The sequence below is a fragment of the Pezoporus flaviventris genome, unplaced genomic scaffold (genome assembly GCF_033815535.1).
Source record: "Pezoporus flaviventris isolate CSIRO_AGI_PZ_B2104156 unplaced genomic scaffold, CSIRO_AGI_Pfla_v1 ptg000013l, whole genome shotgun sequence".
Classification (NCBI taxonomy): domain Eukaryota; kingdom Metazoa; phylum Chordata; class Aves; order Psittaciformes; family Psittacidae; genus Pezoporus; species Pezoporus flaviventris.
The window spans coordinates 12,624,751-12,652,075 of NW_026892561.1; the positions used below are offsets into that span (position 1 = coordinate 12,624,751).

Below are 27,325 nucleotides of genomic sequence, written 5' to 3' on the forward strand. Positions count from 1 at the left end.
CTTTTACATTTGCTAAGGAGCAAAATTCAAAATGTAGCCAAGCGCCTGACATAGGCAGGCATCACTGATTTACAGTGACAGGCCAGGAACAGATTCACATAAGCGTTCTCTTTTAGAAATGTCAGGGGCATGGAGGCAAGCGGGGATGCACAAAACACATTTGCCCTTTTTGAGTATGGTAATACACTGATAATCAAAAAAAAAAAAAAAAAAAAAAAAAAAAGGAAAAGTTAGTTTTGGTGTGTCCCAGAAAAGTTACAGTCTTCCAAAGGGGGCCATCCAACCACATTTTTGGGGGGACATTATCAAGAAATACCTTCATGATTATGAATTTATTATACATCACAGGTGACAAACTTTTCTTTATTATGTTGTCAAGCTCTTCCATACAACTGTAACTTTTTTTATTGGATGTTTCATTAAAACAAGCTTACCTGTTACACATTCCATTTAGCTGTATGTCTTGTACAAGTCAAAACTTGCACAAAAAGGAACATGGATACTGCATCAGGCTGAAAATGGCAACAAAATGCAGACTGTGGGATTTTCATTATTTTAATTACAGTGCAACTGTGAACAAGAGAGGTCACAGATAGTGCCTGAATGCAAAAAATAAATCATCTGACGGTCTGAAGTTTTCTTTGGGCATCAGTTTTTGTATGTAACTAGATCAGCCTTTCATGTTTTGCTGCCTACTTCTCTCACAAGTCACATGGAGGGTAGAGGAAGGGATGAAAGTAGATGTCTTCAATGTCTTCACAGACAAAACCCGCAAATTACAAAAAATAAACAAAAACAAAAATAAAGCAGCAGCACAAGGAGCAGCTAAGCTAATTCAACATACACAGCATTGCCATTACTCTGCATATATATTTATTTTCCTTTTAAGAATTACCTGCTTAAATTGATAGGCCTGTATAAAGTGTACATACAATAAACCCTAAGGAAAAGCTAGGTTACGGGGGGTGGTTTTGCCATACACATGGGAATAGTTTTGTCCTCCTCTAACTGCAACTTTTGCCCTTCTGTAGATCTGCAGAAGCTGGTGGAAGCAGTTCTTCAAGTCAGGAGGAGGGTGGCTGTTTTGGAGGAAGAAAGCATTAAGCATGGTATTTATGGTAAAAGAACTCTCTCATCATGTAGACTGAAAAAGCAGCAATGCATATTATTTTTAAAGATTCTGTGACATGAAATATGGTGGTTTAAGAGAACCACTCATCTTTCCAATGTCCTGCATAGGTAGCTAACAGTAGCTGCATGCCTATCAGTCACTGGTAGTCAGTACTTCTTGTTCCTTCTGAAGTAGGCCATATGCACCTGTGTGTAGTAACACACCTATACTACATTCTTGCAAGCAATTAATTCCCTTTGCTCTTCCACATTCTACAAGTTAAGAAAAATGCCAAAGTCATTTCCACCCCAGTGAAGTGTTGCAGTGTCACCGCACTAACCAACCAGACCATCTGTAGTGTTCTTACCATTATGAGCAGTAGCTTCAGATTTAAAAAGCTTCCTCATTACTGCATAGAGAACAATCCAAAAACTCAGGCATCATTTTCTTTCTTTATAGGGACAGGGCTATGAACAGAACCTATGCCTCAGGCTTCCAGACCAGGTCTGAGGAGGCAGCTCAGGGCTCAACTGCATGCACAGACCTAGCACTGTTGATTCTTTCATGGAGGCATTTAAACAATTTTCCACTTCTATCAGAGGTGATACATTAAAAAATAGCAATTAACAAACATTTTGTACTAACAATAGGCACAAAAGATTAAATAGGTAAATTTAGTTCTTCAAATGCATTATTATCCTAAAACTTACTATCATGAAGAAAAACTGTCTAGTAAGAGTCCCACTAAACTGAATGCCTCTTAAGTGACCATAATCACAGCCCCAGCGAGCACACGGTAATACTTCAGAGCAGTAGCAGCCCCTAGTGGCATGCTGATACCGCCTCAACTATGGATTCACATGTCAACTTGAAAGTAAGAATTCTACATGTAAAGTACTGTCAATATATTAAGTTTTCCACATTACATCTTTAAATACACCTTCTGAATATGTATATTTATTCTTCCATGGGTAAAATTCAGTCAAGAGCTGTCCAGCACATTGTGGGGAAGGTGTAAGCCTAACAGTAACTACTTGCTACTAAATGCTTTCAGCAGATGACATTGCTATGATCACCCATTTATTGACAAAGAACTGTAGAAGAACTAAAAAATAAGAAATATGATATTTGTATTTCCAACCTGACTACCTCTGCAGCAGAAAGCTGACCAAGAACATTATATACATCTCTGCTTCCTTAAGGGTGCTCTGCAAGAACCATACAAGTATCCTATGCAGATTGCATTGGCCACTACTTCATCTCACTCAATATGCAGAGCTAATCAGCAGAAACTGCAGTTGTCTTAGCTTCCTGGAGATCCCCCCTTTCTTCTCTTTCCTATGATACTCAATTCCTATTTCTCTAGGTGGCCCAATCACTCCATTACATCCAATTCTGAAAATAATAGGCAGAGCAGCAGTGTGTTTTCAGTAAAGGATTCTAAGCTTCACAGTTAATTTCCTTCCTATGAACGTAAGAAAGGCATAAGTTTCTTAGGCATCTTCCAAAAGCATCAGAGCTATGCACATGCTAGGGATCAGAGCTATGCACATGCTATGCACATCAGAGCTAGGCACATGAAAACCCAACAAAGACAAGATTGATTTGTAATGGGCAAGGAAAAACTGCATGCATGGAGTCAGGTGAAGGAGACTGAAGCATCTTACCTCCACTTGGCTATTTTTATTACATTATAAACAAAACAGATTTCCCAAAAGCTACAAGAAAAAATAAATCTGGAATTGATTTCGAGGTGAAACTAACAAAATTCCAAAGCAGCATCGGATTTGTTGTCAGTAGACAGCCTGACATCCATGATAGCTTAGTGCATACAAAAGAGAGAACCAAGGTTTCTTAGAATAAAATTACACATTTATTGTTCACATTTGAAATAATCTGGTTCCTCACTGAACCACTGAAAGCCCTAATGCATCTGTAAACTCAGTATCACTATAAAATAAATTTAAAATGCCATGTAAAATAATACTATGTATGCATGTGTTTCATTTCATGGTTTCTCAGCATAACCACTTTGTCTATTTACAAATATATAAAGATTCTGCACTTTAAGTCATCTGAAATATCAAAGAGGTATTTTCAAATCACACAATAAATATAGAACCTGTTTTTTTAAAAATCTACAGTATGCTGTACATTCAAGTTGAGGCAAAAGAAGTTTAATGCCAGTTACACTTGAGACATAACTGAAGGTTTCCAATAATTAAACAACTTCTAAAAGTGCTATCTCTGCCTGTGATGAAAAGGAACACAAGGATCCAATATTTTGTTACAGTCAAAGTGTCAGACTATTGCTTCATTCACAGAATCAGAGCTTTGTTACTAAAAAAATATCAAAGCTTTTATATATTTTAAATTATCTTCTTTCACAGTTGCAAGAAAATGAAGCAAAAATGGTCTAAAAAATAAAAGCCATGTGCACACACATACATACACACCACAATTCAGATCACCACATAATCCTCTAGAAGAACATCAAACTCATGGCATTGTTTCATTTTATAATGAAAAGTTTATGAACCAATCTCCAACCAAAAAAAACCCAGCTGGCAACCCCAGAAGTCTAAGGCAGTTGTTCTATGTGCAAGTTTTCTACATAGCAGAGTGCCAACTCCAGAGTCTTCCCATGACTTTGTGTATTACTCTGTTTGTTTGTCACTTTCCACCCACTGATTTGGTATGCTATCTCCAGCAGGTCTTCTTAACGCAGCACTGGAACTGGGGAAAAAAAAAGGAGAATGTTATAATGCAAATAAATTATGCTTAGGATAGATGTTTTTATTTAACGTATTTTGCAATGTAACAATCATAAACTTCAGATTAGGCTTTCCATAAGTTATCACAACTCAGTCTCTGCGTAGAGTTTAGCACTATAAAACCAACCTCATTTCAGATACCTGTTACGTGCAATATACTGAGATATCTGGCAAGGTTCTGCTGAAACAGGACCACCCAACATGCAGTGAGGTTTTCTTTGCCGAGATGTAGATTTTGGTAATCGATTGTCTTGGTCAGAACCTAAGAGAGATACATATCAACAGTTAAACTACAGTGCAATCAAAAACATCTGAAGGACTCACTTCTTTGTATGTTCTACTTCATATAAAACACCAAATATCTTGCAGGATGCCTATAATAATAAATCTTATTGTTACAGATCTCTATAAAATTTTATGAGCACATGTAATGCTACTGAATGAAGTTACGTTCAGATTAGGATTCGACACTTGAAAGTGAAGCATTTACATATACAGTCATCACTGCACATAGTCATATTAAAGTCAAGTTTAAAGCCACTCAGTAAAGTAAAAGTTTCTTCCAGCATATGGTGGATACAGTAATCAATACCAACCTGAAAAAATGCAAACTTGTCAGAGTACAGAGAAAAAGTAAAAGCACCAAGTTAAATGCTTTAGCATTTATATGAACTTAACTATCACTAAAGTTGATGGAAAGACAATGGCCAAACTTGCCAGGGCCAGATCAATCCTTCCTAACTCTTCCTCACACTTAGATTCCAAAGCTTTCATATGAAGTGGAAAAACAGAATGGTTCTGTATTCTGCAGCATCCATCACAGCACTACAGAATTAAGAGCTTTTGGACAAGTGTTGTGAAAACCAAAAATTTATCATGAAAACAACTCTAATAAACTGTGGAACAATATCCAAATGGTGCTTTGACTCTGTGTGGCAGACATTTTTGTTTTTATGACTATTATTGAGTAGCTTACAATTAGGATATATAAAAGATCAAAGAATGCCATTTAGAAGAGAAAATGACATTAAATACATCCAGAAACAATAGGGTTTGGAAAAAGGCAATTAAAAATCAAAACTTTCATCATACAATGAATGTTAAACAGATCTCAAGTTGCTCACAAATCACTAAATCAAGTCATTCTTCATGAGCAACAGCCGAACAATTTTAGCTCTATTCCTAAAAGCTCTCTTACCGTGGAAGATCATTTCATGCTTACAGAAAGAACTGCACAAAGAAGAAACAAGGAAATCCCAGAACATGAGGCTGGCTAGTTTACCCAACAAGAAAACAAATTCAAGCCATCTTCACTTGATAGATGTTTCACACATTTTTTAATTGTTGGCTGCCATAACAAGAATCTTTTTAACAGATTGTTACTTTTTCCTCCCCCATTGCTTCACTTTTGATCTCAACCCCACCACACAGCCCTTAGAAAGTATCGAAGACTCAGTGATGAAGACCAAAACACTGTATGTGCATATTCAGGAATGAGGGCATGGGAAATGAGCTTACCAGTTTGAAATAAAAAAAGAAATGCTTTCAGTAAGTATTCTAAACCATACATAACATAGCCATTTTGTCATTTTTTTTCCTGACATTACTCCTTTATCGAGATACAAATCTTAAAATTATTTATTGCTCAAATTTGTAATCATTACACTTTTCACTTTTTCTTTCCAAAGGATTCTTTTCTTATTGAATATGTATGTATGCATGTTTCATATTACTTCATCTCAAACAATTAACGCTGCCACCTCCACCTTATGATGTTCTTGTTCCCAAAACTTGTTGCTTATCTATATAGATCTTTATAGGTCATGATTTCTTCAACTGCCTTGGCAATTAATATGCTTACATTTAATTTATGTTCATAACTCTAGAAACTCCCTGTTCATAACAGCTGTACTGTCAGGTACTTGACATTTAACACATCACCTCACAAATATAAAATCATTACATAAATAATTATCATCAGGGAAGGCGTTATAACAATTCCCTTTTTAAAAGGAGATGTGCCCTGACAGGCAGAGGCACAGATACCTGGTAAAATTTGCCTTGGGAAGTGTTAGGTTGGGGGATTTTGGGGTTTGGGTGTTCTTTTTTGTTGTTTTTATCTGTTGTTTTTGGTGTTTTTTTTTTGGTTTGTTTTTTTTTTGGAGGGTGGGTGTTGGGTTTTGGGGGGGTGTTTTTTTTCCTTATTGTTTTGTTTATATTTGCATCTTCTAATTGAAAGAAAAGGGGGAAGGGAGGAGGAAGGGAGAGAAAAAGCACATTACAAGAACATAGTTTGAACCAAATACTTGCTTCCTAAGAAGGCACTTGGAGTTGTCACATTTTCAGAGTGCTTGTAATCAGTAGAAATACTTAAGAACTGTTGCTTCAGCCATGCTCCTCTATCTTCTTCAAATGCCTTTCTCTAAGAAAAGAAATGACAGTTTACATTTACAACCACAGGAACAAAGTTACTCCACGTTCATGCTATTCCAGCTAAGAAAAAGTTGTAACATGTCCATGTAATTCAGGAGAGACAGCCGTTTAACACAGAATTACAGTCATGTGAACAAGCTTTTGAATCCAACAAGGATTAGCTGAGAAAGTATTTATTTTCAAGCCAACTCCCATGGTTTGTTTCACTGAAGTCTGACTAATCCTTTCATTTTACTGTTCTCCACTCCAGTGACACCATCTCCTATCACTACCTCCTATGCTCCCCTTCCCCTTCAGTGTAGCACTACCTCTTGGAGGTAGCCCCTATTTCTGCACAGCTGCCAGTAAGGATTACTGCTTAAACCTCAACCCTGAGCCTTTTCCTTGACAAAAGTGATACTGAAAATAACACTGATTAATTCCATCTGAAACTGTGTCAGAAAGCGGTTGTTTTATTTCTGTCATTGAGCACAAAAAACCCAAGGAAAATAATGGCAAAAGACAAACTCCAAGAAGATCCAATGGCTCTGGAATCAAGCAACAAGCTATTTCATCTCAAAAATCCATCAGTAAAACAGGTTCTACAAGTTCATTCTAGTCCTAACCTTAAGAGATTAGGTGAACAGTACTGCTTTTATCTGACCAACTGAATCCACAGTTCTATCAATTTTAAACATATCCCACTCCAACTTTTTGCTCTGCATATCAAAGCAAGCAGTTCTCTAAATAATAAATCTAAGGTCCATTTCTTTTTTCCTTCAATATTTTCCTGCCATGACTGTACAATCATAGTTTCATGACCACACACATCATCGCGGCCTCCTTTCCCTGCTAAACTTGTAAGCCTCTTCATGCACTCAACCATAACTGCTGGCTGGACCAAAGAACACACATGCTCAAGCTCATTTAGAAACACATCTACCCCAACCATGTTCCAGTATGTGTGCTTACTGGCCAACTTCACTACAAGAAAAGAACAGATAACCTTAAGGAAAAGGCAGCAATTACTTTGCATTTCTGAAATAGTCACTGGTTTAGTCAACAGTTTAGGAATCTAGTACCTTTGAGAACTCAGAGAATGCAGCCAAATCTGACCAAAACTTGCATAAACCTTGCTTTTGTAGGAAACCAAGCTTAAGAATTATCTACTAAAGGATTTTGTGATTAAGTGGACTGATTTTTGGAAGTACTTACATATTGTTGAAACAAAAAATTAGTCATTCCAATTGCAGCAACTGTATTTTCTATTACACAAAAAAATCCTACTTTTTTGGTTTAGTTTTTTGTTTGTTTGGTTGGTTTTGTTTTTTTTTTTTTATGCCAACAGAATGATCTCCTACAATGACCAAAGATATGTTTCATATAGTATGGGAATGATCTTTCTCTATAGATGTTAGCAAACAGATATTGTTGGATGGCTGCACTTCGGTGTGTATAGCAGTAAAATTACTTAATCATGACTCATCTTCCATAGCAGTTTCCTTTTCTAACACCTTCCCACTTTTTTAATACCTCAAGTCCTAATCTAATAGCAGCTTCTGTAAAACTCCTTCGTTCCTTCTCAAAATTCTTTCTTTGTTCTCGAAATAGTCTCCATTCTTCCTGAAGACGTTCTCTTTCTTCCAGTAAATAGCAGTCCTGTAGTAACACAGTGGTGTCATCATCACATGGACACATGAGCTGCTGCTGCAGATATAAAGCAAAGAGATACAAACATTGATTTGGGAGTGACTGTTAAGAGAAGAAGAATTTCCATGGATTTTCAGTTTTATAAAGAAAAATGACTGAAGTTTATAATAGAAGCAACGTAGTGAGTATCAAGTTAGTGGCTGGTAGGGGAAGAGTTCCAGACAGCAAGCAGAATGTCAGTCAGCTGATGCCATCAGTCTTCTTCACCTTTATCCCCCCAAATTATTCCTACCAGGATTACCAGCTCTTTCAACTACTAACCAGCCCACTAGCACACCTATACTCAGACTAGCCATTGAGATGTTTTATTTCAAAAGCATTATTTAAAAAAAATGAGAAAGGCTCAGAGGCGAGAAAAGTGACAAGTTAAAAAAAACAGCTTAGATTCAGATGAGAAAAAGTAAGAAAAATTAAAGTCTACTACCTGTAAAAGCTGTTGCTGAGTTTTGATCATTTCTCTACATTGCTGGATCTCCAGCTCTAGCTTTTCAGTTTCCATCTCATGGTCTTCTCTTGAAATGACATCTTTCTCATTCAAAGCTCCTGAATGTACACGTGATACTAAGGAGAAGGAAGAAAGCTGCTTAAAAGAAAAAATACAAAACCAAAACAACAAAAATCCCTCATATCAGGGACTTATAGCAATACCAAAAGATTTTAGACTGTTTCATCCTGAAAGATATACACAGTGTTCAAAAGCACTACTGGAGATGAGATCTAGAATTGGTGCTACACACATAGCTATGCACTAAATCCAGCTCAGGAAAAAAATAGCAATGAAAACAGCCATTTCACACCCCTAAAGGGAAACCAAGCATCTGCACTGCAATAACTGTCATATAAAACCCCCCACTTGTTTCAGCAGTTATTTAAAAGAAAACAAGTGAAGAATTTCTTTTCAGTAAAGTGCTGTTAGTGTATTCTTCCAAGCCCACTTCTGAAGGGCTTGTGTGTTCATAAAAATGACAGCAACTATATTTATCGCAGATATAAAAAGATAGATTTTTCCTTCAAATCCTGTGAAGGAGGAAAGGAGCTAACAAATATCACAAGCACATTCTCATCCCAGTAAGAGAATGAATTAGAGAAGAATAAGATCTATTTTGTGTAATTACATACTGCTTTAATTTCACGCATAGCTATCACAGTGATTGTAATAAGCCAAACTTCAATCCCCTGATGTCAGTGTTTGAATATTAATTGAAACCTGGTGGACTACATTATGGCCATTTCTATAAATCAGAAAAAACCCAAAAGGTGACTCCAAGAAAACAGCAAATGCTCAAAACATTTTTCCTGCTGCTTACAATTATTTTTCCAGTTAGCTACACCAGATCAAGTATTACTTAAAACAAATCCTTCCTATGACATAAATGTATTCTCACATAGACCATCTGCTCTTATTTGCAATTGCATGCATGACCTTCTCAGTCTTATTCTTGACTGCAGATATCCCTGTGATAGCAGCAGCATTTGCTTGCATGGGAAAATAATACTAGGAAAGAATTTTATATATTTTTAGCTGTCTTTTAATGCTGTTTAACAGCTGGAAACAAGGAGGGTTCATCACCACACCAGCAGCCAGTTCACTTTAGAATGCCAGAAGAAGCCTCAGAGGTATTGTTATGGCAAGCCTAGACTCCCAAGATGGATTTATGTATTTTGCCTCCAATCACTTCAAATTACATCTGCGTTACTTGAACATTCCAAAAAGCTGGGGAAAGGCAACAAATTGTAGTATGTATGCTCAAAAGAAAAACAATTATGTCTTTGTAAAGTTGATGTTTACTGTGTCAAAATATAATCATGTCCTTTCTCGTAACAACAGGCTTGGTATGCAATCACTCCCTACAAATGAAATTCACACAGAAAAACTATAAAAATCACAAGCCCTTTCAGAAAGGCTACCAGGTACTTCCTTCCATTTTAGCTTAGACAATAAGTCTTCAGGGCATGATACCAAATGGAATTATTAGTAGTGCTTTACATGGAAATGTAATACAAATAAACTTCACCTTGGTTATCCAGCTTTTCAACATGATTTTTCAACATTCTCCACTGTTTTCTAATGCTGTTGGTAAGCTGTTCTCGCACAGTTTCACAAGACAGTTCCCACATATTCTCTTTATTTAACTCTCCAATATCTTCTTCCAAGTCTGACAGCACCTGTAGAAGCAGAAACAAGAAGGTGTAAACCACTCCACTATTTCAAATACATGCATTCATTGATTTAAATATGTATATGGATTTAATTTACTGAGGGGAAGAAAACCCTTCTATACAGGACTGATTTTTCCAACCAGGGAAATATGACTGTCAGGGAGTTTAGCTCCTTACCAGCATGTTGAAGAGACAGAAGTGACCTGGCAGTCCCCAGAATCCCACCACAGACGGAGTATATCAGCTAGCAAGACTTACTCTCACACATCTTCAAGCCAGGAGTTCAGACTGCTGAGTTATGCTATCAAATTTAAGCTGTAGCTGCCCATAAACTCACTATGCAGCATGAACAGGATTTAAAGACAAAGATTTTCTCCTGTTGAGAATTAAGTAATTTGTTTCTGCCTCATTTTTCTCCATGATGATAAAACAAACCCCAACCAACCAAACTACCACACTGACAGTAGTGGAGCTAGCACCTCCTTCTTCCACTTCCATTTTTTGCTACAGTTCAAGCATCAAACCTGAATGCTATAGTGAACAGCTAGCATATAGAAATCTAAATAGCAAAGACAAAACTAGCCCAGGACAGTTCAGTAGGTTTAATTTGAAAAGCTATAGTCATTTGAATAACTGGCATGAATATTCCACTCTTAAGCATCTAAAGCATTCTACACTAATCCCCTTGATCTACAAGTAGGCAAGAAATATTGGATGGGAAGTACAAAACCATAGTAGCCCATTAATGCTACAACAGTTAACAGATGCTCGTCTAATCAGTGGTTAATTTCAGAGCACTAAGCCTGTTGTTCCCAAGTTTGTTTCAATGCACAAGTTCATAAGGACCCCATTCCCACAGCTGGATTTTCACCAGCGTACTCAAGACTGTTCCAAAATCTCTTGGCCTCACAGCTGGACCATTTAAAGAACTGATATCCAATTATGCTTTATACTACAAATTATACCAGATACCCACTACAGAAGATCAACTTCTCATTGCTGAGCTATAGTAATAATTATATCTACATAATCAACTTCTAAAGTAAAGGTTAACACACAGCACATTACAGACTACTGTACTAAATACACATGGGAGTCATTCTGTGTGGTATACAGGACAAGTCATCCAGTGAAGTTAAAGAGTTTATTCACACCTTACAGAGGTGTGGCCAGAGTCTCTAGTGCTTTTCCTACACAGTGCATTCTAAGGCTGAACAAATGCACCTTAGATAGCTCAGAAATAAAGGAATAGTACAGCAACTTGAACAGGTGTCCTGGGTTCAGCAGTAGCAGTCATTTTTCTCCTTCTTGGCAGCTGGCGCAGTGCAGTGTTTTGACTTTCGGCTTGGGAACAGAGCTGATAACAACGATGTTTTGGTTTGGCCAAGGACTTTGTGAGCCTCATGCTCTGCCAGGGAGGAGGGGAAGCCAGGAGGAAGCAGAGACAGGACACCTGACCCAAACTGACCAAAGAGGTATTCCATACCACAGCACCTCATGCCCAGGAGGTAACTGGGAGTTAGCCGGAAGGGCTGGGAGTCTGCAGGGTTGGAGGAGGTATTGGTTGGTGCTTGGTCGGGCTGGGGAAGGGGGGGGGCAAGTTATCGGTTGGCTGGTGCTGAGGTGTTGTATTCTCTTCCCTTGTTATTTCCTTTATCATTGTTATTATTGGTGGTAGCAGTAGTGATTTGTGTTATACCTTAGTTACTGAACTGTTCTTATCTCAACCCGTGGGAGTTGCATTCTTTTCGATTCTCCTCTCCGTCCCTCCGGGAGTAGGGGGAGGGAAAGAAGAGGGGGGAGTGAGTGAACGAGCTGCCTCACTGGGTTTAAACCACGACAACAGGACAGCCGATCTTCTCAAATAGCAAGCACTAGAGCCCACAAAAAGAGTACACTCTGACAGGCTCTATCTACACATACTCTTTCTTATGAACATGTACTATTTGTAATATAAAATGCCTAATACTTTGTTCTGTAGGGTATCTGTATTCTCTTAATACCCTACTACCAGTACATCAATCTTGAGTGATTCTTAGAATCTAGCTTTTATGCATGTTTGCTGTATTTCAACTCTATTTTTATGCTCAGGGACTTGGCTAAGCAAAAGCTCAGTTAACTTTCTAGATTATTCCCTAATTCACTCTGACATCAAGACATAACTGCAACTTCTAGCAGGGAATCAGCAAACTGAATGATAAACAATGAATGTGCCCCATACTGTTCCATAAAATAAATATATACATATGCACACACTCCGTAAACAAAGAAATACTTAAAGCCTGAAAACAAACAAGAAACCCCACAGAACATTTTCCTTGAAATTACCAGCAGCTCTGTAAAAGGAACCAACAACTACTCTAATCCATATAGGAGCACATCCTAATTATATATCCTTCACCCCCAAGGATCCTATGGGAAGCCTGGTTTCTTTGCATAAGCACCTTGAAAGCTAGCATCAACATTTTCTAAGGAAGGCAAACAAAATCCCAAATGCATCAATACATAGAACTACATACAGGTAGCTACTGCATTTACAATTTGCTTGGAGTATACTTTCAAGCTTTCCATTGACTGGCTGAAAAGAATACACTGGGTATTGTTAACAGTTAGTAGGTTAGTTGTTTAAGTGATTTGTTTAAACTGATGTGCAAGCCACAATAAACATGAAAGTTTACTTTTACTTCATCTTTTTATAATTGTGAAAAGACTCCAGCACTAAACCACCACACAGATTTAATTTTAACTGAAGAATACTTACCGGCCCATCTTCAGGCCGTTCTTTAAGTTTCTGTTTCTGCGGTGGGAGAAGGGAAATAATCTCTTTCTTCATTTGCTGAAGAACTTTTTTCAGCTCAGCATTTTCCACTAAAAGTTGTTTTTGGCGTTGTTCGTAATCACTTAACAGAACTTTGTACATTTCTTCTTCATTTCTGGAGGAAGAAATCTTACAGTAACAACATAACAGCCATAACATAAACTTCAATTAATGTTGTTCTAAGACAACTACCTGGCTTCTGTCTTATCAGTCCTCCATGCACCTCTCTTCCCATCAGCTCTACCAACATAATTTAGAACTTCCATAGCTACAAATGAAAAGGATATTTCAAAGCGTGAACAACATGCAAATACATAACATTCACACGACATTGCATTTACATGTAGTTATTGTCAAGAGACCACATTACCCAAATATTCCCCTCAATCCTCCAACCCGTATGAAACCACACTGCCCTGCTTAAAGTAACTGAACAAGATAGCCAAGGAAAGAAAATAAATTTTTGTGTTTGGAAATTCATGGAGGGATGTATTCTCATCCTGGTTTATACTTTCTTATGCATTTCCTAATGACATCTTCATCCCTATTTCAACCTCTGAGGTTTATCAACTCTAACCTCTCTTCTGCCAGTAATGCCAATTATACCTGCAGTTTAGAGTAAGCAACTTCCTAATGTGCCACAAGACGTTCCTTAAAACAAAGGGGCCTCTCTTTCCACATTTAAAGAAAGAAAATCTAACCAAAACACACACAAAACACAACAACCCCAAAAACACATGAAAAACAAAACCCCAGACCCATCACTACAGATGAGTGGTCCAAGCACAATTCTAGTTTGCTATCAAGCAAAGAATAACTAGATTTAAACCCCTGCTATTTTGACTTCACTGATAGTTGAGCTAGTACTAGCCAACCACAGTCAAGAACATGCCACAGGTAAATTTTGCTGACCATAGGGTGAGGCTTCTAAAGATTACAGAGCTGCCACCTGAAGATTTTCTGAAGCCAGAACAGGTGTTCCTGCTAGAGTCCTAATCTGGTTTAGCTTACCCTCAAGCACTTTCAGCAGACTAAACCAGCAGAAAAACAGCTTGGCAACAATATGAATAGTTTTCTTCTGGCTTAGTGAATTAAACCAGCTTACTAAAACACAACATGCACTACAGATAGAAAACAGCGAAGTATTTTGGAGCTGGCAGGAAGGATAAGAAAAGAAGAGCAGGACTTCCACTGGAGATAAATGACACAAATATGCTAAGGTAAGATATATGAACCAAATCATGCAGATATTTTTCTTAATACATAACACTGATACCCATTTTCAGCAGCACACCACAAAAACCATACTCATGTTAAACAGCACTGATGCTTTGAATTTTTAGGCAGCATTAACATCTGAGTGCTCATATGATAAAGGAGATTTCATTTCACAAAACACTAGGTGCTACATATGTCATGTAGCTTCCTCTCCAAAATTTCTCAAGGCTTGTCCCTAACACAAGTAGACTGTAGTATCTTAAGGGTGGAAAAAAATGCCATGCAGTGTTCCTTCCTGATTGCAACTGGTGAGCATAATACAATATTTACGACACTAAGGTCTTGTGATGGCAGCAGTAATTCTAAAGTAGAGGAGAGACAGCTCTATCTCAGGAATAGATTCCAGATAATTCCCCCTAGTAAAAAAAACCTCTCATTTTGGAAAGATCTCCATTTGGTTTGTGCTTGGTAAAAAAACCTTATAGAACAATGTAAGTTAGCCTTACAGAGTCAGCTGACTTGAAATATTACATCCTTTTCATAATGTTCTAACATCTAAAGACCTACAAGGGGCCATACTGACTTTAAAGATACCCAGAACATAAAAGCATTGTTAACATATTGAATATGCTGGTTTGCTGTAGTAAAATTCAGACCTACTTACCTATCTTTTTGTCCTTTTTGTTCATGACTAATTGATGTAAGCGCTCCTTTAATTTGTTATATTCTCTTTCTTTCCTCTTCATATCATGATTGTACTGTGTAGCTCTGCTTGAGATTATGTTCTGCAACTTCTGTACCTAAAAGCAACCCCACAAAAACTGTATTTTCTTCAACTAAAGCATAACTACAACAGATTTATCAGAAAACCAAAACACAAGAAGCAAAATCATAACTTCTAATTAAAACTGTCTTTCTGGTGAAAGGAAGTGACAAAAGGAATCAGAAAAGCCCTCCTAGCCCATGGATTCTGACCTCAGACTTCTCAGGGCATTTGGTGTCTTTTCTGCAGAAACCAGTATCACAAGCAACATATTATAATATTTGTTAGGTTCACACTAAAAATAATAAAGTACTAATCTTCTGGGCAGCAGGATGCTGGAAGACAGATTATTCCATCTGGTTTAAAAGAACATTAAAACATATCATAAAACAAATTTTTTGGCCAGTACTACCAATACCTGGGCTTGGGTTTTGATTTTGTTTTGTTTCTTGGGTTTTTATTTTTTTCTCCCCTCCCCTCAATTGTCAGTTTTAAGCTTACAAACAAACATACATCACATTGAATATTTAAAGCTGCAAATTCAGAATGTTCGCTATATATAGATAGTGCTGTGATCACTAGCTGCATGAATAGCTTTATGGTCACAGAGAACCCTCACAGAAACTTAGGAGCCATATAAACAAGGGGGAGGTGCTAGAGGTGGTACAGAAAAGGGGATGGGAGGGAGGGAAGCACACTGGACACAAATCCTAAACTAAACAGCACCTTGAATTTCAAAGTGTCTTCTGATCTTGGTTCTTCTTTTAAACCTCTAAGATAAAGCTATGCTCAGAAGTACAGAAAGCCTCAGAAAATGGCACATATGCATTTCTGCACTACTGTCTGCTATTATTATAACTTGGACCTATCCCTAACAGAACTTATGTATCCATATGCAACATGCCAATTTCACTTTGGTGAAAGGCAACATTTACCAAGAAAGTCAGAATTCAATGTGAACAATTACAAGACTCACTAAAATAAAAATATGTTACTGAATATCTAGGTAATGACTTGTGTTAATGTACATGACAACTCACTTCATCCTTTTCATTTTTAAGTAACTGGTGCAAATTTCTGTTCTTGTTTTGCAGTTGTCTGTCTCTTTCCTGAAGTCCAACTATCTCCCTTTTAGATAATTCCAACTGTTCCTAGGAAAGAGTGTTGATAGCTCAGTATCAGTAAGAAATAACAGCAAAAGATTAACAAAAAAACAAAAAACAAAAAATCAAAAAAACCCCACAAACTAAACATACAAACCCACAACAGAACATACAGACCAGAGTGCCAAACCACCTCACTTGAAGTAAGTTTTCCTATATATTTCTCCAATGTTTTGGGGATGATCTTGCATTCTCAATGACAACTTAGTTCTATTTTCTGGAGCAAGAAATATGATTCCCCAGTACAAGTAACACTCCTGCTCACAGGTAACCAAAATTTGCCTTGGTCTTCAACAGGAATTACCTCAAATTGAATAATAATCTTAAAATTACTTAATGAAAACTTTTCATTAAGTTGGGATTCTGTAAGCATTTCTTTACTGGGAGAGTGAGGCAGATACTGAACAACCTGTATGAACTTGGGGCTATGGTCTCACTGGAGTATTTCTGTTAAATAATCAAGAGAACAATTAACACAGATATGTAGCCTGTGACCACAGCAAAACAAGCTATTTCACATACATAGAGTAAGGCTAAAGAGGCGATCTCATTATAACACATTATGCAAAACTAGAATTTTAGACTTTTTTTCACAAATGCGGAACTCAAACCCAAAAATGCCAACTTAATTGACAGAGCCAAACACTACATACAAGCTCTTTTTCTTTGTATATATAGTATTGAGCTATGAATGTGCAGAGATATTTAAGTAACAAGAATTTCTAAGCAAACCACACTGGAACACAGGCACAAAATAGTGTAAGTCAAGACGTTTGCTGCATGGTATTTGAAAGAATTTACACAAGAAACTTCGCAAGCTGACAGCTAAATTAAATGCCCTGGGATTGAAGTTGTACTAACAAGGTACCCATCCCAACACCATCACCTTAATGACATTTGTCTAGAGAAAATAACTGGAGTGGTTACCCGGAAGCTAGCATTGTATAGTATTGGTATAAAAACTGAGTGCAGTTACACACAATTTTTAACACCCTATAGAAATGCTTCTATGTGGATGACCTACTATACTGAGAATCTACAGCAGTATTTGTGAAGGAGAGAGTGCTGGCCAGCTCCAGTGAAAAACTAGCCTGAAAGGCTCTGAAACATACACTGATGGTTTTTATTTTCCTGACAGAATCAAGGGAAAGACAACACTAACACGACTGCACATGCAAGCGCCCATGAATTAGCATATGAACTTCCAATTTATCAGCTACTCCACAGGGATTTGCCTTGTGCATGCGTTTATCTTGTGATAAAATGAAGCTTAGCAACTTCAGGCTTGACAAGAGTTTGAGCAATTCGTATGAAGAGAACTTGTAGTTGGCTATCCAGGGAATACAATAGAAACAGAAACACCCATCCACACAACACAAAAAGCTACAGATAGGGGAAAGACTGATAATAACCCTGTGACACAGTACAGAAAAGCTAACTACAGTTTTACTAGTTACAGTTATATCAGGAAATCAGCTTTTAGAGGTGGGCATAATTCTTTTAAGTGGTACTGAATGGTGACCTGAACTATTTAACATTTTCACCCACAGTATGCATTAACAGTCTCTCCTCTTCCTTGATTAAAGAGGCCATAATTCTAAATATGAATTAGAACTGAAAACTTACTAACTTTACACATCTTTCAACTGGAAATATACTTCCCAAAGCCAACCCAAATTGCACATTAAAATACAACTCCCCGTTAGTACTGGGGAAAAAAAAACGAAAATAACATTCACTGTTAAAAATGTTACAATCTGTTAAACAGAAGCACTGAATAATAATTGTGGAACTATCTTGGGTTTACCTTTAATTTCGCATAGCAGTTCTGTAAGTGATCCATATCACTACCCAGTTTTAGATGCTGCATTTCTACTTCTTCCTGAGCTCGAAGGTTCCTGTGCTGCAGTACAAGCAATTCATTCATGCAATTTATGATAGATATTAAGTTTAATTCCTTTCCTTTGGACTCAGCATAAATAGAGGGAAAACCCAGTGTTGTCAGTTCCTGGTAAAAGGCAAGGGGGGTGGAGAATAAATAACTAACAATCTTCGACAATTTTCCAAAAGTGAGAAACAGTATCATGTGCAATTCTATATTAATCTTTTCCTATATTCCCACACCATCTCCCCAGAAAAACCTATTTCTCATCAACTTCAGCTTCTGAGCATCGAGAAAAAAAGCCTTCTTAATCCAGTGAATCTGTACGACCACAACTGATGTAATGTCACCTTCACACAATCACCAATAAACAGCAAGAACTCACCCTATCAAGATAGGATACACTCTCTTCAATATTCTCTTCTGTGCAGAAGGCACTGAAAAAGCCATGCATACTTTTGGATGAAGGCAGTGACAAACGCAGCACTTGTGAGTTCATACTTGGGGAAGAAATACTTTTATCTGAGGTATACTGAAAAGTATTTTTGCTATCTAAAAGTTAAAAACATTAAGAAACAAGTCAGGGCTAATAGTTTAGGACACACAAAAAGGCAAATCCCTTACCACCCAAATTATTCTTTACAGAAATTTACACTTCTAGAGCTTAGAATGTTACTTGGAACTACATACTGAACAATTCACAATAAAAAAAAAATAATAAAAAAATAAAAGGCATAAGCTTCCACCAAAGATTGAAAGACTTAGTATCTTAAGATACTAAATCCTTTCAAATTTTACTCATCTGCCAAGATCCACAAATTTCACTATTCCGCTATATAGAAGTAAAAGAAACCATTTACTCCTTTGATACTTCTGTAATCAATTTATGAGGCAAAAAGAACATAGAATAAGTAAAGAAACCTCTGAAAATACAACATATCCTGAAAGGTGTGACCATATGTTAAGGACAGTATTTTACAGCAGCATATCTGTACAGACACAATCCAAAACGAAAAAAAACAAAGCACTGCAAGTACTATATATTATTTAAATAGTCTGCTTAACTAGTCAAATGTCATGCATGAAACTCCAATCACTCTCTTAAGTGCTATAACATCACCAGTAAAGATACCAAACCCAAAAAATTCAAAAATATTACCAGTTTACCTGATGACAGCACTGGCACAGTAATAGTCTTCCAGTCTCCCATAGCAACAAAGACAGGCAAGATACCTGAGCAACGGGTTCAGCAGTGAAGTATTTAGTACAATTGCTGGCAATGTGTGTTACGTAGGCATCTCCTAAAATAGCAAGAGCATTTTAGATTAACAATAGCAGCTAATACAGCTAGAAGATTAAAGTAGGCGTAAGGAGTGATTATTGGATTTGAGCCACATGAAATTTTTCTACTTCTTTACACAACATTTGGAACACAGTAAGTACAGTAAATATTACGCCATAAAACTGATGCATATATCTATATTTAGCCTTAAACTTAACTAAGTCTTGTAAGCCATTAACTAAAGCTAGAATGCCATGAACACATGAAAATAAAGACTCACATTATACATAACTCAGTTACTTCTGTTGATGTACATCAGAGGAAACACAGCAAACCAAATATTAAATATTTTCCTGCCATATGGCTAGGAAGCAATTTTATTAAGGTAAACTTAAGCGAAGTTTTAACATAAATTTGTGTGAGTGGGATTATTACTTAAATAGAAGGATAATAAAGAGAAGATATATTGACAGAGCACAAATGAACTTCTAATAGGTATTTAGCCATTTAAATTTAACTTAGCTTATACATCTGGTTTATTCTAGGATTCCACATTGCTTTTCCCTGGCTTTCTTTTTTGCAGAATATCCAAAACTGTTAACACAAATAGGAGAAGCCTTACCCTAAACGAAAGCCACAGTCATGAGAAAGAACAGACTGCCCCCTCACCCTACCTCCACTGCACAGTAGGGTGGCATGTAATAGCATTAGAGTTACTACACTGCTGGAAACTTAAAATCCAGCTTGGATGTTTAAGATTCAGACAGCACAACTCATCACCTCATGAACAATGATACTTAGGGGAAACAAACTCTTCACCTAGCAGGAAAAAAGTACCCCTTTTTTTCAATTAGCACTTTGGAACAAATTCTCACATCACTTTTAGACGGACTCTGTAGACTTCTAGAGCACAGGGATCTTTTCCCTGCCCTCCCAATAATGTTCCAATAAATACACTCTGGATAAGCAACTTCTAAGTTTCTGACACCAAAAAAACTTGTATGTTTATCACTGTGGAAAAAGCTATTACCTGTGGAAGGGAGCAGAAAGGAAAGGAAGAGGGAAAAAAGACCTCTTGAAAACAGAGACAGTGAGAATCCTTATCAACATTTTAAAGTGAAGAACACAGTGCCCAAAGTAGCATCAATTTTTTAAGAGATCATACCGGTGTACAGAATGCTCAGCACTATAAAATAAAATGACCAGCTGGATATTCTTCCAGATTCATAAGTTTACTTGGAAAAAAAGGTAAACATCTGTTCCTTAGATGAGTTGAAAGCTTGCAGGAACTGCTAAACCACATATCAGAAAGTACAGGTTAAAGCACCAAGAAAACATAGTCAATGTGAGAATCTAATGGCTGTTCTTTAGAAACAGATTTTTCTGCTTTCTCTCTGCCCATATTCATTTATGCACATTTCTCAGGTTCCCCCCCCCCCTCGTAAAACCAAGATGTCCAATGTTAATTTGTTTTGTTGTTTGTGGCAGTGGTGTTGTTTGGGTTGGTTTGGTCTGGGGGGAGGGAGACAAGGTGGGATGGGGTAGCAGTAGGCTGGTGGTGGTTGGGTTTTTTTTACACCCATCCAAAACAACTATGCTTTTAAAAATGGAATTCAAAGTCAATCTATGAATTAAGAGAACACACATCTTACATGTCAGTTTCATTTCTGTTAGATCTATTAGAGAAACCTGCAAATGCAAGGGGAAAAGGCAGCAAATTAAACTACAAGTATATTCTTATTACTGACATTACAATCCTGCATTCTAATAAGGTTTTTCAAAAGATTGTGGAGAAACTCAAGACATAAATTCCATTAAGGACTGCTGGAAAGTCCACAAAAATACTACTCACATTTCAGATATGCTGTAACTTTCAAACCAACTGGCTATTATTCTTTAATAGACTGCATGCCCATTATGAGATCTTATCACCCAGATTCCCTCAACATATGGTATTACCAACCCACAGGCCTCTCTACATTGACAATAGTATTCTGACACAGCATCTATCACACCAAACAATGTTTGACTGGAAGCAGAAACAGAACTAAAGGATGATTGTGTTCCCACACCAGGACTAAATTTGAACCCTACAAGCCACATGCAGATTCATTCAGATGCTTTATCAAGATTCCTCTCAAGTGACATGCTGCTTCTAGGTACACCAACAAAAGGACAAAGAAAATTAACACACAAACGCAGGTTCAGAAACACGTCTAGTGAAGACAGAGTAAGCAAGAATACATAGGCAGTACAATAAAATCCAGATAATGCAACTATATTCTTCCCACATTAATCAGTCTTGAAAGTTCTAGAGCCTTTTGTCTTGAAAAGGCCACCTGCAGTACACTGCACAGTGTTTTAAAATACATCAGATTAAAAATCACCCTCAACAATTTCTTTTTTTAATTTGGAAGTGCCAAACTCAAACTTCCTTCAACTGTTAAACCACTACCTTAAATACCCCAAGTTGTTCTGTGTCAAATAAAGCAGTAGCTTTGAAGCAGTAATTCAGCACTCTGTACTTGAAGCATCTTTATATACTGTATTTAAAATTAAACTCAGATGTGCAGAACAAGATAATCCCATGTCAGACACAAAAGGGAATGCTACAAGCATTTAGTCCCATGCCAAGATCATTTTATCAGTTCCACATGGCTTCTACTGCCAGTTCAGGACCTTCACAATGACCTCTAAAGCTGTCTAGTGATTAAGATCTACTAGCTGTATTTCCTTACCAGCTTAGGCAGTTCCTCTGTAGCAACACAGCTCAATATAGCCTCACTGAAGTATGCAAGAGCTGAAGACAAGCATTCCTGATGAAGACAGCGTGGATGCAAAATTAATTTAGATACACTGTATTCAGAAGGGACCCTGAACCTTTGGTACACTACAGCACTCTCTTTAACCACCATAACGTACCAGGGAACATATTCATGTAGAAGCGGAAAATGTGTTACTCTGAAGCACTATTTTGCAAAATTATGGAAGAATAATAAAATGCATAAAATTGAGAAGTACTTTAGGGATCTCCAAGGTTATCTTAGTTAACACAGAAAAACTTAAATCAAACAAAACCAGTAAAGCTTTGTGGGGGGGTTGTGGGGTGGTTTTGGTGGAGGGGTTTTGTGTTGTTTTGTTTGTATTTTTCCCTCCTCAAATCCTGGTTGGGAAAACATGCAGCAGGAAGCACTTTCCCAGCATCTCACACTAATGTCAAAAAAATAAAATCTAGCAGAAATCTAAAAACAAAGGAAACAAAAAAACGTTAACACAGGCCTCCCCAAAGCACAGCCAGTTAAAAACAGAGAGCTTGATTCACACCAAGGAAGCAGTAATCAAACCAAGGCATTCAAATGCTTGTTGGAACAAGTAAAGTACAAAAAAAAAAAAAAAAAAGCCCAAAACAACAAAAACCACAAAACACACAAAACTCTCATGGTAACAGCATAGCAGAACTTGATTCTTAGAAAGACACCTGGGGAATTTTTTGACACAAGCCTACAGGAATAATTCCAAACTCCTACATGATTCACTAACAGATACATCTTTCTTTTCAAGAGCAAACATAGATTAAACTTCAAAAATAGTACATTTCACAAACCCAGAGAGCTGAAAGGAGCTGTTCTTAAAATTACTGGTTTGTGGTTTGGGGGACAGGGGAGGGGTTGACAATGAATGTACCAAGATTCCAGACAGAAATATGATTAAGTAAGCCTGAGTTTAGACCATATCACAATTCAAGTATCACTAGCAGTAAGAAGTAGGATTATACACTTTACACAATGCAGCATACTTAAGAGTTTCTCAGTATCACGCTTGAACTTGAAAAGGAGTAGCTGTAACTGGGTTTGTAAAAAACTCACTCAGACAATCAGAAGAGAATCCCTTGTCACAGCACTGTGCTGTGATCATGTTACACCATCTGGTCATCTGGAACCTACACAGGGTGTGACACAAATGGGAAATGCAGTATCTGGTAACCCAGAAAACTTTTCACCCCGCAACACAGAGAAGATAGGGAAAAATAATTTTTAGAGAGCTGTTTTCTACCTGCCCCCAACACTGCAATGCCTTGGAAAAAAATGTAAAAAGTCAGTACCAATCAGAAATTGTCAAACATTCCTTCTCTGCATATTTCAAATACTACTACAAGCTGGCACATATATACATCTCAACTTGGAAAACTTGGGGGTGGGAGGTGGCGTAGTTAGCATTTATTTAAAAGGCGATACGATTCCTTCGACTAAAAATTATATCCCAAAAGGAGTTGTGAATCTGCTTAAAGCTTTTACATTTTTCTAGTAATCCAGATGCCTTTTACAGATGGCTTTTATCTGGGTAGACACAAAGGCACATCAGGCTGTGTAAATTTAGGGTACACTCCAGTCATGACATTGTGGGTTTACAGATATATCCCTGACACAGACATAAGACATATACTTGTTTTAATTCATGAGAGCACCATAAAAGTCCATGCAGTTCCTCCCTAGAGTTTTGACATTCACTCTCTCTACAGCTGTTTTAATAACACAATTTACATTTGGCACTAAAAAAGGCTTATATCCAGTGATAAATTCTTAGAGGAAGGTAATCTTTCAACTATAGTTATTACACTTTTAGTGACCTTTATTTAACACTGTAATTTTAATGATGGGTGTTGGAATCGAAGGAAGACCCTGGATCTTTCCTCCCACATTTATGAGACTCTGGCAATTTCATTGTTATTCTATTAACTGCAAAATGAGGGTGGGGAAATTCCCTTCACTTACCCACATTCAATGGGAACTTTCAGTAATCTCAAATTTCCAGCTAAACTTCTCATGCTGCCAGAAGTAATGTGAAAAGGCAAGTCAACCACCCAGCCTATGGTTATTGAGTCTCTGCTGGATTCTGAGCATATCATACTCAGAAAATCCCAACTATATTTTTGTTTTACTTATAAAGCAAAACAAAAAATAAAGAGCAAGAAGAATATAAAGTCTTATTTGATCGTCTCAACATATATAACCACACAAGAATATACTCTCACATCTGATAAAAGCCAATGCTCAATGACTGTCCTGTCATTGCCTCAAATACTCAGGTTACAAGGCACATAATCTGATCTACTACCTCAAGATTCAGCTCTACCTTTTAAAAACACAGACGACTGAAATCCTGTTAACGCAATCACTGAAAAAGTTGAAACACATGAAAATGTTTCATGTTCCCAAATTCCTACCCCATTTTGAACTAACACTCAGCATTTCCTTATTACTAAACAATAGCACTATTTTTGTTAATATTCAGAACTCCATTTCTCTGTTTGCATTCACAAACGATTTACTACATGTAGCTGGACCAGAACATTTTGCTAGCCATGAGAAAAACCTCAGGGAACTGTCTTCTGTGGTTCCTCTTCGTTCCCCCTGCACCAAGATTAACTCTGGACAAACTTTAAAGATTGGATGTCTCTGCAAGCAGACAAGGTTTTTAAAAGGGGAAAAAACCCAAAACAAACAAAAGAGCCCCACAAACAATAACCAACAAAACAAACCACAACCTTAGTTCCTAAAGTTTGTAACAGTTACTGGGCAGAGCCCTAAACTACTATTCCAGATCTGAGAAACTGTAAAACTCACATTTCAGTAGCGTATAACCTGTAGGTTAGACCAGGCATACAATGGAAGATGGTAGCTGCAATTAATTTCTCTAAAGATTGCCAGGGAATTCAAGGAAAGGCTTTCATGTAAATTCTAGGTTTCTACTGAGCAAAACAGAAGTGTCACAGAACAGACTTGGAACTGGAAACAAATAGGACTGGTGGTCAGCATACCTTCTCTGGAAGGAACACACACTAGCACATCCACCACAGTGCTCTGGAAGAAAAAAAATAAGCAGACATACCTAGGCAAAACAGCATAAAGGAATTTCCAAAAAGCTTTTCATAGTGTTTCCTTCCAAAACCTCTTAAACTGAGATGTCAGGGGATTTACTAATGACCAGTTATGGATAGGGAAGGGTGAAGTGTAGGAATAAGTTAAAGAATGGCAAGGAAAGGGTATGACATTATATCATCTGCAAATCCCAAAGAGACAGAGGGGCCTTTGCAGGCATCTCTGTTGTTCAGTAAATTTAAAAAGGTGATGAGTAGGTAAGTGAGAAAGCTCATGTACTGTACAGAGCTATTCAGAAAAATAAAAACCAGACTGAGTGACAAGAACTGGAGAAGGTTGTCCTCATACTAAGCAAATACACAATAAAATCAGCAGCTGAAATTCCATGTTCATAAGAACAAACACAATGAAAAAGACAACTCTGTTAGCTGCTTAAACCAACAGCCCCAGTTAGGTATTATCATGCAGGAAGAGATCCCAGGGTCACTATGATTAGTCCTCTGGAAATAACAGCTAACAGAACATTGAAGCAGAGAACAGAGATCACCATGATGTCTCTAAGAATACTAAGCTTCCCCAGCTGAAACACCACATGCTGGTATACCTTCCCTGTACAAAAGATAGAACAGACCTGAAAACGGTGCAAGAAGGTCAACCAATGCTTTCATGCAAGAAACTAAGCTACAACTTTTCAGCTACAAGAGAAAGCAGCTAGATAAACAGGCCAAACATACAGAAAATAAATACCCATTGCTTCCTATAACACAACTGTTAAGCAGAATGAAATGAAACATTCAGCGCAACAGCTGGAAAATAAGAGCTTTTTTCCATACAAAACAGTTAAACAGTGGACTTACATCACCATGAGGTGCTGTGAATGCTAAATATAAACTGGCTCCAACTCATTAAAATACACCTATCAGCAGCTATTAAAGAGATGCAACCTCTGCTCAGAACTCCTGTAGCTCCGAACTGCAGTAAACTAAAAGGATATATGGATAAAAGCATCACTGTACAACAAACCTGTACTTACAATCTTTTTCTTTACATCTGCTGCCATACCTTCCAGGTAAAGATGTTGACCCCAATGAGCCTATTACTCTCTCCTATGCTCTCTCAAGTCCAAATGATAACCACTCCATGATTCTATATTAGTACCACTGCTTTCTCACAAGAATACATGAACCATCTCCCCCCCCCCCCCCCCCCCCAATACTTACACTCTCAAATCTCCATCAATGTTATTAAATCATGCCTCCCGGTTTCCTACTTTCATTATCAAAATTTACCTAATACACTCCCATTTTACTTTGCATGCTTCTTATTTTAAATCATTGCCCTAAAATTCTTACCATACCTCTGTAGCATATGGAGCCCCATGTAACTATTTCATTGACAGCATAGAAAGCAGTAGTGCTTTACATAAAGAGGGAGTGCAGTAATACTACGAACAGACCTTGTACTGTGATTTGTCAAACTGAAATGGGCTTTGATGTAATTAAGAAAAAATATTTTTAAACAGACAGAGACACAAAATTCTTTACAGAACCTCTACTCTTACATCACGTGAAACTACCAGCTCAACCCGAGCAGTCGTACATTCACTGACTCAGTAGAAACCTTTATAGCTCTCACCTCTTAGAGCATCTGACGCTTGTAGCTTCACAGAGATCAACAAATCGCTAGGCCTTCCAGCGGGGGCACAGCCGGCAAACCCAAGCCGCTAACCTAGCTTTCCCTCGTCCCTGCGATCAGCCGGAGCCTAGTAAGAAGGAGCACACGTTAAGATCCACCGCCTCGCCGCGGCCAGAAAGGCTCCCCAGCCGCACGCAGCCCTTCCCCGGCCCGGCCGAGCGCAGACCGCGGAACCGGCGTTTCCCTCTCCGGGCTCCCACGGCCGGGCGAGCAGAGCCCAGCGCAGCGCCGGTACCTCCCGCTCCCGCCGCTCGTGCCGCGCCGCAGAGCGCCCGTCACTCGCCACGCCTCGCGGGTGGGACGCAGCCCCGCGGAACCCTCCTCCCGACGCGCCGGTGAGGGGAGATCCGCGCACCCATCCCCGTAGCACCACCTGCTGCGGCTGCTGCCGGCGCCACGGCGGAGGAGCACAGAGGCGGCTCGGCGCCGGTGCGACTTTGCCTTGCTCAGCTCAGCTC

At 38.0% G+C, this 27,325-nt stretch overlaps 1 protein-coding gene across 2 annotated transcripts; it reads right to left on the reverse strand.

Annotated features, from left to right (window-relative positions):
- Positions 1 to 2,961: 2,961 nt before the first annotated feature.
- On the reverse strand, positions 2,962 to 27,325 carry SSX2IP (SSX family member 2 interacting protein). 2 transcript variants are annotated; one of them, XM_061451642.1, is made up of 15 exons: positions 27,241 to 27,325; positions 26,808 to 26,934; positions 19,179 to 19,312; positions 18,397 to 18,563; positions 17,937 to 18,137; positions 16,007 to 16,117; positions 14,868 to 15,003; positions 13,178 to 13,253; positions 12,929 to 13,100; positions 10,023 to 10,173; positions 8,432 to 8,568; positions 7,831 to 8,004; positions 6,196 to 6,307; positions 4,027 to 4,147; positions 2,962 to 3,847 (listed from the first exon to the last, which is right to left on the reverse strand). In XM_061451642.1, exons 3-15 carry the CDS (start codon positions 19,219 to 19,221, stop codon positions 3,769 to 3,771), a joined length of 1,680 nt encoding a protein of 559 aa, XP_061307626.1. In that variant the 5' UTR covers positions 19,222 to 19,312; positions 26,808 to 26,934; positions 27,241 to 27,325; the 3' UTR covers positions 2,962 to 3,768. The 2 variants fall into 2 exon arrangements, with proteins under 2 accessions (XP_061307626.1, XP_061307627.1); XM_061451643.1 differs by having other exon boundaries at positions 27,223 to 27,241.

What these genes read in the sequence shown, in the direction of transcription:
- SSX2IP (XM_061451642.1), bottom strand. Translation starts at nt 19,221, where the DNA reads ATGGGAGACTGGAAGACTATTACTGTGCCAGTGCTGTCATCAG. An exon ending in ACTGCTATGCGAAATTAAAG is followed by an intron (nt 16,118 to 17,936) that starts GTAAACCCAAGA and finishes ACTCTTTCCTAG; the next exon opens with GAACAGTTGGAATTATCTAA. An exon ending in AACGGCCTGAAGATGGGCCG is followed by an intron (nt 10,174 to 12,928) that starts GTAAGTATTCTT and finishes CTGCTTCTACAG; the next exon opens with GTGCTGTCAGACTTGGAAGA.